The sequence below is a fragment of the Urocampus carinirostris genome, chromosome 13 (assembly GCF_059441175.1).
Source record: "Urocampus carinirostris isolate Australia breed hairy pipefish chromosome 13, RoL_Ucar_1.0, whole genome shotgun sequence".
Lineage (NCBI taxonomy): Eukaryota > Metazoa > Chordata > Actinopteri > Syngnathiformes > Syngnathidae > Urocampus > Urocampus carinirostris.
In genome coordinates this window covers 14,616,478-14,627,623 of record NC_142361.1, presented here as the reverse complement: position 1 = coordinate 14,627,623, position 11,146 = coordinate 14,616,478, and the positions used below count along the sequence as shown (strand labels likewise).

At 41.1% G+C, this 11,146-nt stretch overlaps 2 protein-coding genes across 2 annotated transcripts in view; both read left to right on the top strand.

The window, feature by feature from the left end:
• Positions 1-11,146, top strand: part of LOC148353789 (ankyrin-3-like) — a 127,255-nt gene that overhangs the window by 112,954 nt on the left and 3,155 nt on the right. The window contains exons 41-49 of the mRNA XM_088350924.1: positions 689-763; positions 2,961-3,092; positions 3,224-3,367; positions 5,797-6,991; positions 7,067-7,226; positions 7,586-7,663; positions 7,965-8,048; positions 8,150-8,254; positions 9,742-9,839. Of these exons, the coding sequence (XP_088207050.1) occupies positions 689-763; positions 2,961-3,092; positions 3,224-3,367; positions 5,797-6,991; positions 7,067-7,226; positions 7,586-7,663; positions 7,965-8,048; positions 8,150-8,254; positions 9,742-9,813 (2,045 nt within the window). The 3' untranslated portion in view covers positions 9,814-9,839. The remainder of the gene's footprint in view (positions 1-688; positions 764-2,960; positions 3,093-3,223; positions 3,368-5,796; positions 6,992-7,066; positions 7,227-7,585; positions 7,664-7,964; positions 8,049-8,149; positions 8,255-9,741; positions 9,840-11,146) is intronic.
• LOC148353790 (uncharacterized) lies at positions 3,975-5,819 on the top strand (the record flags this gene model as incomplete). Its single annotated transcript, XM_088350923.1, has 1 exon — positions 3,975-5,819. A coding segment is annotated over one exon (756 nt), but the record flags the coding sequence as incomplete, so codon positions are not given.

Genomic DNA, 11,146 nt, shown 5'->3' with positions numbered 1-11,146 from the left:
GTATGCCTTTGCTCATATGTTTATTTATTGCCTTAGTATAATAGCTATCATTGACCCATCATTGTTGTATTGTCTTGTTATTGTCTTCGTTTGAAGATTTCATTCCCTTCTCCTTTTTTTCCCGACTTCATGTGCCCTGTGCAGTAGAAAAGCAAGCTTGTAGTGACTGCTACAATGGCACAACCAGTTTGACAATCTCTCTGTTCAGGGCAAAGTCGCTGCACTTTACAGTTCACGTCTCGTCAGACTTTTTATTACACTCAACTGTCACAGATGATATTGCAAAGAGCACCAAATAGCGCATGTTGACCATTTAGATTCTAAAGTAGAATTATCCACCCTGGATTTTATTTTATAACTCACAGTCTGCTCAGATTTGTGGTATGCTTTGTTTTGTGTGTTTTCTCATGACAATGCCTGCTGGAAGGTTGCATAGCACAAATAGCCATACGCCACCACTTGTAGTGTGAAATACCTTTTCTTGCCATTATGAAAAAATATATATTAAATATATTTTGTTAAACTACTAAAATATAGCTCAAAAGATTTGCAGTTGTAGTATGGATCTTGAAACTGTTTCCTGAAAAAATGGCCAGAAAAGGAAATGTGTCTGTTTTTTTTTTCTCTAAATATTTGAGGCCAGAAAAAAACCAAAATGATAATGAGTCCTTGTCCACTGTCTTTTCAGGTCCCCAAAGCCCTTGTGAACGGACAGATCTGCGCATGGCCATTGTAGCAGATCACCTGGGACTGAGCTGGACAGGTCAGAAAATGAGATATGTATATATTGTAAAGGTTAGATCTTGGGCCCAAACCCGGCCCGAAATTCGGGCTAGGTGGGGCGGGGGTTTGGGGTCGTTGTCGAAGATGTCCAAAACCACCCTTCCTCCTTACAAATAAAATATGACAATTTGGGTTTACTTCGGGCTCTGGCCCTTTAATCAAATAAATCGGTCGGGCTGGATTTTTTTAGGCCCTATTTTAGGGCCCGGTCACACAGCTGTTTGCGTCTGAATCACGGCCAGAAATTTCTGCCTGTGAAGCAGACGCGGTTGGACGCTTTGAGATCGCCATACAGCCGAGATACAGCAGTGCTTTACACGCGGTCGGAAATTCACACGCGGTTGGCAGCGCGAAAAAGATTTGCGCTGCTCAAAACTTTAGAGCCCGGTCGCCAAGTCTTTCACGGGCGTATCGAGGCTGAATCACGGCCAGAAATTTCTGCCCGTGAAGCAGACGATGTTGGACGCTTTGAGATCGCCATATAGACGAGATACAGCAGTGCTTTACACGCGGTCGGAAATTCACACGCGGCTGGCCGCGCGAAAAAGTTTTGCGCTGCTCAAAACTTTAGACCACGTGTAACCGCGGGCGGCACACGAGGTAATGACGCGGAAATTACGCGGAACGACGTGCTCTGGCCGCGGCCAGGGCGTGGTTACACATGTGTAGGACGCGAAATTTCAGCGGGTAATCGTGGGTGGAGCACGGTCATAGCATGTTCTGCGCCTGTATCGCGGTGTTATTACGTGAAATTAGCGTGTTACGCGTGTGATGGTCAAACGCCTTTCTCCGCGTATATACAGCGCGATTTGCCGAGCACACGTCAGTTGTGCTCGAGACGTCAAGAGGTGGACATGGATCCCCGTCACCGTAGTGACCTCGTCTTAATCCATTTTTATTTCTTGACATTTCTTTTCATTTCATAACAAGATAATAAAATAAAAATGAAAAACCATTACAATAATAACATATTGGCTTCTTCGGTGCCATAGCTTGAAATCTTGATCTTCACGGGACTGTGTCTTGAGCGGTTATGATTTCTACAGCCCGGTGTTATGCCGAGAAATGCATCCCTGCCGAGCTTTGCATCCCCTCGCTACAACAACCACTTTTACCTCGTTTTATCTCACTTTTAGGGAATGTAATGGCGAACACATAACCAAATCCACTTCGTCTTGCATTTGTTGGGAATGTAATACAACATAAACCATTCCGTCTTTGTTTTTGTTGTGAACGTAATCGAACGGTAATGCACACCGTATATAAATCACTTTTGAGAACTGTTATGCACTCTACCGTAAAGCTTATTATGCAGAAATAAGCTTTATGGTAGAGTGCATAACGGTTTCAATACGAGCGATTTGAATAGAAAAAGGCAAAATAAACATGTTACCTGCTCAAAAGTGATTAGTATACGGCGTGCATTACTGTTCGATTACATTCACAACAAATACAAAGACGGAATGGTTTAAGTTGTATTACATTCCCAACAAATGCAAGACGAAGTGGTTTTGGTTATATGTTCGCCATTAAATTCCCTAAAAGTGATATAAAAGTGAGATAAAACGAGGTAAAAGTGGTTGTAGTAGCGAGGGGATGCAAAGCTCGGCAAGGATGCATTTCTCGGCATAACGCCGGCTCGGCAGCTTTTATACCCGTGGTCCACACGAGAAAATGACGCGGAAATGACGCGATGAGGAAGCGTAACAGTCGCCGGCGTCTGTTTTGCGGGCATACCACCGATGAACAGCGGGTTGGCCAATTTTGCGCATTTTCCATCGCGAGCAACCACGGGCAAAAAAAAAAACGCAAAATTTTACCCGCGATACAGACGCAAACGGCTGTGTGACCGGGCCCTTACCTCTAATATATTGTAAGAAATAAGAACTGTTTTTAATGACGGAGCAAGATTAATTTCTCAAAGTTGAGTATGTCACTAGATAAAAATGCATTAGGAATTCATTATACAGTGAAATTGCTTTTCCAACTTCTTAAAACCGAGTTCAAGCCATAATCATAAAAAAAAATATCTAAAAACACACCTGCCTGCTTCTGCCAACATTTAAAAGTGGCTCTGTTGTACAGGCTAGCTGTAGTAGCTGCAGTTAGTGTCACGTAGTAAGGACTACTTTCAAAAAATGACGTCTTAAAAGATCACCTTGTATGCCCCATACCAGAGCTGGCTCGGGAGATGAACTTCACGGTAGATGAGATCAACCACATTAGATTGGAGAATCCCAATTCGTTGACAGCACAGAGCTTCATGTTATTAAAGAAGTGGGTCAGCCGGGAAGGAAAAAACGCTACAAGTAAGACTATTTACCTGTGTAATCATATAAAAACAAAAATCCATGCATGTGTTTGTTTTATCAGACTTTTTACACTTTATTTTGATTTGAGCTCCGTGGACTTTAAAACGTTTTTATGTAAATTTCTACAGCGGATGCCTTGACTGCAGTGCTGACCAAAGTCAATCGGATGGATATTGTGACTTTACTGGAGGGCCCAATATTTGACTATGGTAACATTTCCGGCACGAGATGTTTTGCTGATGATCATGCTGTTTTCCGGGATCAGGCTGATGGTAAAGTTTAGCTCTGATTAGCTGACCTATTACCTCTTCCTGCTACCATGTTATTTTTTGCATGTACAAGATTGCATGTCTGATATCTAATGCCAATGCCCAATTTTGTCTGTTCATAGAAATGTTGTTTTAGTTTTAATTTTGACTTTGTTTGTTTGGACAACTGGCTCTTACTCTTCTCCAAGAACATTTTTTTGCTCACCGGCTCATATTTTGCATTAAGATTGAAGGATAAATTCGGTGTACCAGTTGTCACAAATGATCGATTTTGACTGCAGTATCCTGTCGAAAGTGCATGCTTAAAGATAATATGATAATGTTTCTCACCATAGAAATTGTGTGTGGATAATATAACTGTGTATATTATTGAACTGTGTTAAACAGTGTAGGTCTCCCAGTACTCCTCCTCCTCTGAGCCTTCCTTGGATAGATGACAGTGCCGCTTCTTCTGTCTTGTTACTCCATCACCTCCCCTTAAACAACACCCTCTGCTGATAACAGCTCTAAAGAGCTTTTAACTGTTTAAGAGTCACAAATTGCTGATACCCATCCCCTCTGCCTTACGTGAACATAATCATTTTTCTGTTTATGTCTGAATTCATCATTAACATTTGTTTTGTTCTCTTGCTTTATTTCTTTTTGTCTCAATCCACATTGGGTTGCAGTGTCTGTAATTATTCCATTGATTCCCAGTAGTCCAGCCTTCATACTACATAATATTCCTTATACCCCGTCTCCTCCCCTCACACCAAAATCCTTGACACCTCGCCGATCCCCCAGTTATGAGTTCTCCATTTTGCTCAAAGACTTGGCACCCCCTTGGCAACCGGAAAAACGTTTTGTTCCCCAGCTTGATAAATGTCTCAGTTCACCTGCTGACCCACGCCAATCTTCTTGCTTTCCATTTTCACCACATCCATCCTCCCCTATTCCACTCATTACTTCACCAGCACCTTCATTTGTACCGTCCTCTCCCACAACCTCTCCAGCTCAAATAGAACGGAAAGTAGTGGAGTTATCGCAAAGCACATCTGAACTTTCCTGCAATGCACCTACATCTACTACCCTCCCTTCTGTCCTCACACTTGCTCCCTCCCCTGCTACCCGCAACATCCTGGAACACCCTTCTACCCCCCTTTCTTCACTCTACAATGCCCCTTCACCAAGTGATTTGGCCACCTCTTCCCGCCCTAACTCGCCTCTCTCTTTGCCCGCTATATCCCCTTGTGGATCTCGCTGTCCAAGCCCGAATCCCCCATCCCCACCTCTCCGCTCCCTGTCACCCTGCCACTCTTCCGCATGCACTTGTCCACCTTCTGCCCGCACCCGAATCGACCCTACCTCCTTTGAAATATTTATGTAGCTTTACACCAGTCTCAAGTGATGTAGTTTTCTAAAGTATGTACGCCACCTAGCATTGTTTTGTTTTGGTCGTAGCTAACAGAAACATGTCTTCATGCTAAACTGTGTAGGGGGATAATGTTTGCTTTTGCAGTGCTCACTACACATCTTGTAAAGCACTTGAGAAACTAAATTGTTAAATTAGCTTTCTATCTGAAGTGATGGCCATTCTATTAGGAACTGGCTTGAACTGACTTTACAGGTGCTTTGCCTTACCATTGGGTACTTATGTCAAGCAAACAAGAAACTGGTCCATACATTGTGTTTTATAAATGTCTTCCACTTGTTATTTTACCTTTGTCAATTGAAAATGTACCTTTATCAGTGAAAGACTACAATTTTTTTCTACCAACACCCTTTTAATCAGTTATTTATTTAACAAGCACATTATGCATATACAGGTGCTATTAATATGAATTTGCTAAACATATACTATGTTCAGACCGCAGCATTAACTGCAAGGGGTCAGCAAAATGGGTTTGCATACATCCCATGTTAGAATTGCTGGTTCTCTTCCTTTAAACTGCATCTGTAGGAATAAAAATGTAGCTTTTACAACGAGAGGGAACATGTCATCAGTTATTAGATAAGCCATATGCCTTAATGGCATATTTTGCAAAAGGATAGGATATCTGTTGAAAAGGGAAAGGACAGGCAGCTGTCAAGAACTCGCTGTTGGTCTAAGCTTTAGAACGATTGGCTTAGCCAGTCTAGAACAGGGTGCTGTCAGGCTAAGCTAGCTGTTTGCCTGCTAGCTAGCTTTGGGTTCCATGAACTAAAATGGTTAGGAACCTTCAACCTATACATTTCTCTACTCTGTCAACTATTGTTTTAAATGCAACATCGGCTAAATTGCTTCTCAAAAACTCTAACAACATAAATCAAATGTCTGGCTTGAAGCAACTGTGCCTACTTCCCACCTAAATCCCAGTGCCATTATCTTTGTTGTCGTATGTATGTGTGTTATTAGCTTTGTTTTTTAGTTTTTAGCATACATCGGTGTACATTTATCATCATGTCACCCACAGATTATCAGAGCATTCTAGCCGAGTTGCGTTCCCCCGCTACACTTCACTCCGACCCACATTTCCTGGTGCCTGAATTTCCTATTACACCTACCCCTATCCACCACCAGCATCTCCATTACCCACAAGACAATTCCCCTTGTTCAGGTGACTCCCTGATTCAGAACCCATTGTGGCGCCTAGAGATAGAGGCAAGAAGCCCACTCGAGATCCCCCTTAGAACCTGTCAACTTGCCCCATCCCTTTTGCCTTGCGAGCTTCCCAGTCCTGTTCCATTAAAGGTGCAAAAGCCCCACATCGCCCTGAATGACCAGCTGCTGATGAGTGAGGAAGAGGACAGATCATACAGAGAAATGAAACCCAGCCGCAAGCCCGTTTCGTGTGTTGTCCCTGCAATGTGTGATCTTGACATTAGCATGGCCTACTCCACGTCATCTTCTTCAGTCTCTTCCGCATCATCGGTGACCCCTTCTACACCTGACAAATCACTAATGGGATCTGGAGTTGTGGTTCAAGTGGACAAGTACAGTGAAGGAAGTGAAAAGGAAGTGTCAAAAGAAAAGTCCAAGGTTGATGAGACCGTCGCAGCAGGGGTAAACATATTTATGGAATGGTGGGTAGAAGAGGACTTGATTAAAAACCTGCAGAGAAAATGTGAGATAGTCACAAAAGATGGGTGTCAACTCGAGGCGAAAAAGAACATTTTCACCGAACAAAATGTAGAGGCTGAAGTGCCCATCAATGTCCTGGGAGATAAAATAGAGGAGGGGACTGCAATAGAGCAGGTTGTTCAACCCTCCTGCGTGTACAAATTAGAAGGAAACAGTGAAGAAATTGTGCATTGTGGGCACAGCATAGGAAATGCCGAAAATTTTCATCGATCTGAAGGCAAAGGAAGTTGCTCAACCATTCAGGAATGGGCTAAGGCCCTTTGGGAATGCCAGCCAACTGAGCAGGGTTTGAATGAGGAATATGAAGTACAAAAAAGGACAAAAGTGATGTCTGGAGAAGGCTCAGAGGAAGAGGTAGAGGACCAGGAGATGACTTCAAAGACCACATATATGAAGATTCTCAATCAAGTTGAACAGCCAGAAAAAGACATATGCTCGCTTTCAGGTTGGCAGAGTGACTCACCTAGCGTCCATGTGGAGCCACCAACACCCAGCTGCAGCGCTGATCTGTTGCACAGGCCGCAAAGGTGCGTTTTAACCAGAAGTAGAAGTTGTTCTTGAAAGAAAATTAACTTATGTCCTGACTCTGTGTGTCTTCACAGCCATGAGAACTCAAGCGATTCAGTCACTTCCTCGTGCAGACTTGAATCAGGGAGGTCCCGGCACAACGGCGACAACTCAAAAAGCTCTCCTCAGGGCGGCTCATCTGAGCCAAACAGCAGAAAAGAAGAGGGAAAACTCGTGTCTGAGAAGAAAGTCCAGGTAGTTTGACAAACCTTATGTATTTCGAGAACTGCTTCTTGGATTTACACTGCAAGTCTCAAGTGCCAGATCACTATTTAATGCCCATATTGAAAACTTACACCAGATTGAATGACCTTGTTATCTCTTGAGATATAAAAATAGTGCTGAAAGAACAGATTGGAATTAAGGCACTTGAGCAATATAAATCCAACTTTCTTCTTTAACAATATAAACAATGCATTTCTCCAGAGCGGCCGCTGGCAACAATTTGCTAATGTTATAAGTCACACCAACGCTCACTCGACAATTTCTTCCCTCTTTAACTCCCTTAATTTTTTGTTCTCATCATGATCTTTAAAAATTGCCTCGTCCACCAGCGAGTTAGCATAGATTCTGGTTCAGAGGAAGAACAGACCGTAACTACAAGAATCTACAGACGCCGGCTCATTTTAAAGGTACTTGCGAGCCTCGGTATGCGCTCGGGCTGGCTTTTGTTTGGAGTGATATTTTTTTCTCTTGTTATGGGGTGTGCTTCAATCGTTGCTTCTTTGGATGTGGGTCCATGGAATTTTCTTTGTAACCTTGAGCTTGTCCTGTTATCTCTACTTGTGTAGACTGCAGGGTCATATGTGCATGGTATCTTGGGATTGCTGTGAGTTTTCTGTCAAAAGATTTTAGAGATCCTTCCAATTTTGTCACCATGCACTTTATCTTGTGATGGTTTGTTTTATGGCGCTAATGAATAAATATTCACAGGGCGAGGAAGCAAAAAATCTATCAAGCGACTCTGTGACAGAGGAACACTACTTGGACCATGACGGGAACCTCATCAGTAGAAAAGTAATAGATGATTGCATGTTCATGAATCCATCCAGCTAAAAAAAAGAAAAGTGGTTTGTGAATACATTAGTCCTTTTTTCTTGGGGTGTCCCATCGAGCAGGTCATAAGGAAGGTCATCCGTCGCCTCTCTAGCTCATCGACAAACAACCACAGATGCCACACGGACCTTCAGAAAAGTCCTGTCCTGCGGGAGGACGGGCCTGAGGTTGGCAGATATACCCATCTTGGGTGCAAAGTCTTGTGCAAAGGTTTTTATTGGATTGTGTAAAGCTGCAGGCACAACATGAAAAGTCGTACCTCTTTTAATTGGATTAGTTCATTCCAGGTTTATTGGCAAATTTTCCTGATGTAAGATAATTAAAAACTAATTGATTTGTTCCCAACCTCCAAAAACTATCAAAGGTTACCCTTAAAAGATAAAAAAGATGATATTTTGAAATAAAATTATGGTTATAATAAGGGAGTCTCCGTAACGGAAAGAGTAACAATGCCAGCATGACACTGTTGATGATATGTAAGCACTTACTGTACACTTGAAATTAAAGTTACTTTAACTTTCAGTTTTTATTCACCACTTTTTTTTTTGCCCCTTTAGCTGTACTCACAACACTTTTATTTCCTTAATTTTTTAAAAAAAAAACCTCATCCAAGGAGATTTGTCATTCTCAAGATTCTTTTTCCCAAATAAATCTCCTTTTGCCGAAAATATCGTGTTTAGATGTGCTCATATATAGAAGTATGACTGTATTTAGCGTAGGGTAAATTTGTGAGTGGAGGCTCTTACAAGTACGGGCTTTTTTTCCCCAAAAGGTTTTTCCTCTGATTCTTGCTTCTTCTCTAACAGTAATGAGCAGTGGAGAAAATGGAGTGATGGATGTGATGCTTTCCGTTTCCACTTTTCCACTTGAAAATTGTGCCATTGATGATGCAAAACTTGCTTGATGTGTTTGGGGCTTTGCGGGCTGGCCACAATTTTTCCTCTTATCAACTTACCAAGCTCACCTACAATGGTGTCTATGAATCTGTACCATAAAAAGATCCGACTTTAGTCAGTTATTAGGACACAGAAAAAAGATATTATTTTTATGATCCTTTCGAGTTGTGCCCCACAACGATAGATTTGAATTACCTCCTGATTTCCAAAGGACTGATACTGGGTGACCAGTTCAGGGTGTCACCTGCCCACTGGCCGAAGACTGTTGGGATGTGCTCGAGCACCCCCACGACCCTACTGAGATACGCGGTACAGATAATGGATGGATGGATGATTCTGGGTGTGGATAACTGGAACATATGTTAGCTGATACTGGCAAAATGGTGGGCTACATCCTGGACTAGTCTTCAGCTGATCAACTGGCATAGTGTCAAACCAAACTTTTAAAACACTCTTGCTAAAATGGATCTGAATGTTATTTAATTCCTTGCACCTTTTATATTGAATGCCATTATGTTTTCAGGGCTGCATCTTCTCTATGCTTTCAGGCAATGGGTGACTAACGAGTGACGTGTCTAAAAATAAACAGTTTGAGCTTTTACCATTCTCTCTCCATAACTTCACGTTTATCTTTCTCCAGGATATGTCATTGACTGTAACTACTAACATTGGCTCATTTCAGATAAGAATGATAAAATTGAGATGACCTGAATAGCTTTGTGTCTACAGTTTATGTTACATGTTCTTGCGTTTTACAGAAAGAAGGAGCAGCAAGGAATAACAGACGACCACAAGAGAGAAGGCCTGGAGATAAAAAGTTCCACTCCTAGCAATCAATGTTTTTTCTCTTAAACAGGTACAATTGCTCATTGCTACTTGAAATCCAATGTTGTGTTTTCAACTATTTGAGTGCATGAATTTAGGGGGAAGTACTTGTAAATGCTTGAAAAGGTTATCATGTTTCTCAATTAGTCTACTTAAATATAGCATTGACACTGGTCTCTGCAGCTTATATTAGTTGGTACGACATTATCTTATGAAGCGTCATCGCCCTATGAAGCGTCATCGTCCCAAATGGGCCCAAAAGGACAGGTGCATGTTACACCTAAACAGGGAACTATGTGTAAAGGTTTATTAGTGCAAGGAATACAATTAAATTATGGACATACATTATGGGACATGCAAAAAAATAAGGTAGCATTTCCCAATTGTAAATTGTAATGGAAATATTTTCCTGAAATTGAAAATGTTAGCTATTCTCAGTATTACTCTAATTTTTACTCAACACCTATAAGGGGAGGGATTGGTCTCAAAAACAAATGTTCACGATTTACTCAAGATCTAAAAATCATACGTCTTGATGCATACGCATGTTTTACAATTGCAGACGTAACTCCCACATACATTTGTGTATCTGCATGATTCAATTAACTGTAAAAATTGGAAAATTTGCTTTGAATGTCCTTACAAAGTGCTTGAATTTGGCCAAGAAAAAGGTGTATGAACCCTGTACCTAACAAATGACCAGGACCAGGCGTGTATCAAAGATGAGGTTTTTATTAATCAAGATCGTTTTGTCAGTGGTTTAAGTACCGTTTACATTTGATTATTTATAGAATACATATATCATGTATAAGAACGGATCGTTGGATCAACTATATACTGATATGTTGTGTTAAATTGTACAAATCAGCATGGATGAATGGAACATAAGAGTTTTGAAAACATAACCAACATACATACTATTTTAAATCGTGGTTTCAGATTTTAGATCAAGGCATTGGTTCATGTGGAAGAGTTACCGTTTGTAAACTTTATATACCTTATTTTTTAAAGTAAATGACACGCTTTGCAGATTTTTAAAACACTTTTTAGAAATAGCTTGCCTGATGTTTCTTTTGGAGTTGACACAATGTATTTAATTCAAATGTGGCATTTAAGATATAGATAGATAGATCTACTTTATTTGTCATTCTTGTGCACATATATACAGACATAAATTTTGATACATCTGAGTTTAAAGTAGTTGACATAATAATAAGTTATAGTTAATTTATTTGAAGTGTTTGCACCAGTAGATGAAACAACCTTTGATTAAGGAAGGCTTTGCATCCATTAAAGTGCAAATATTTGAGGATGTTTCTCCCCTCCAAATGACAAAGC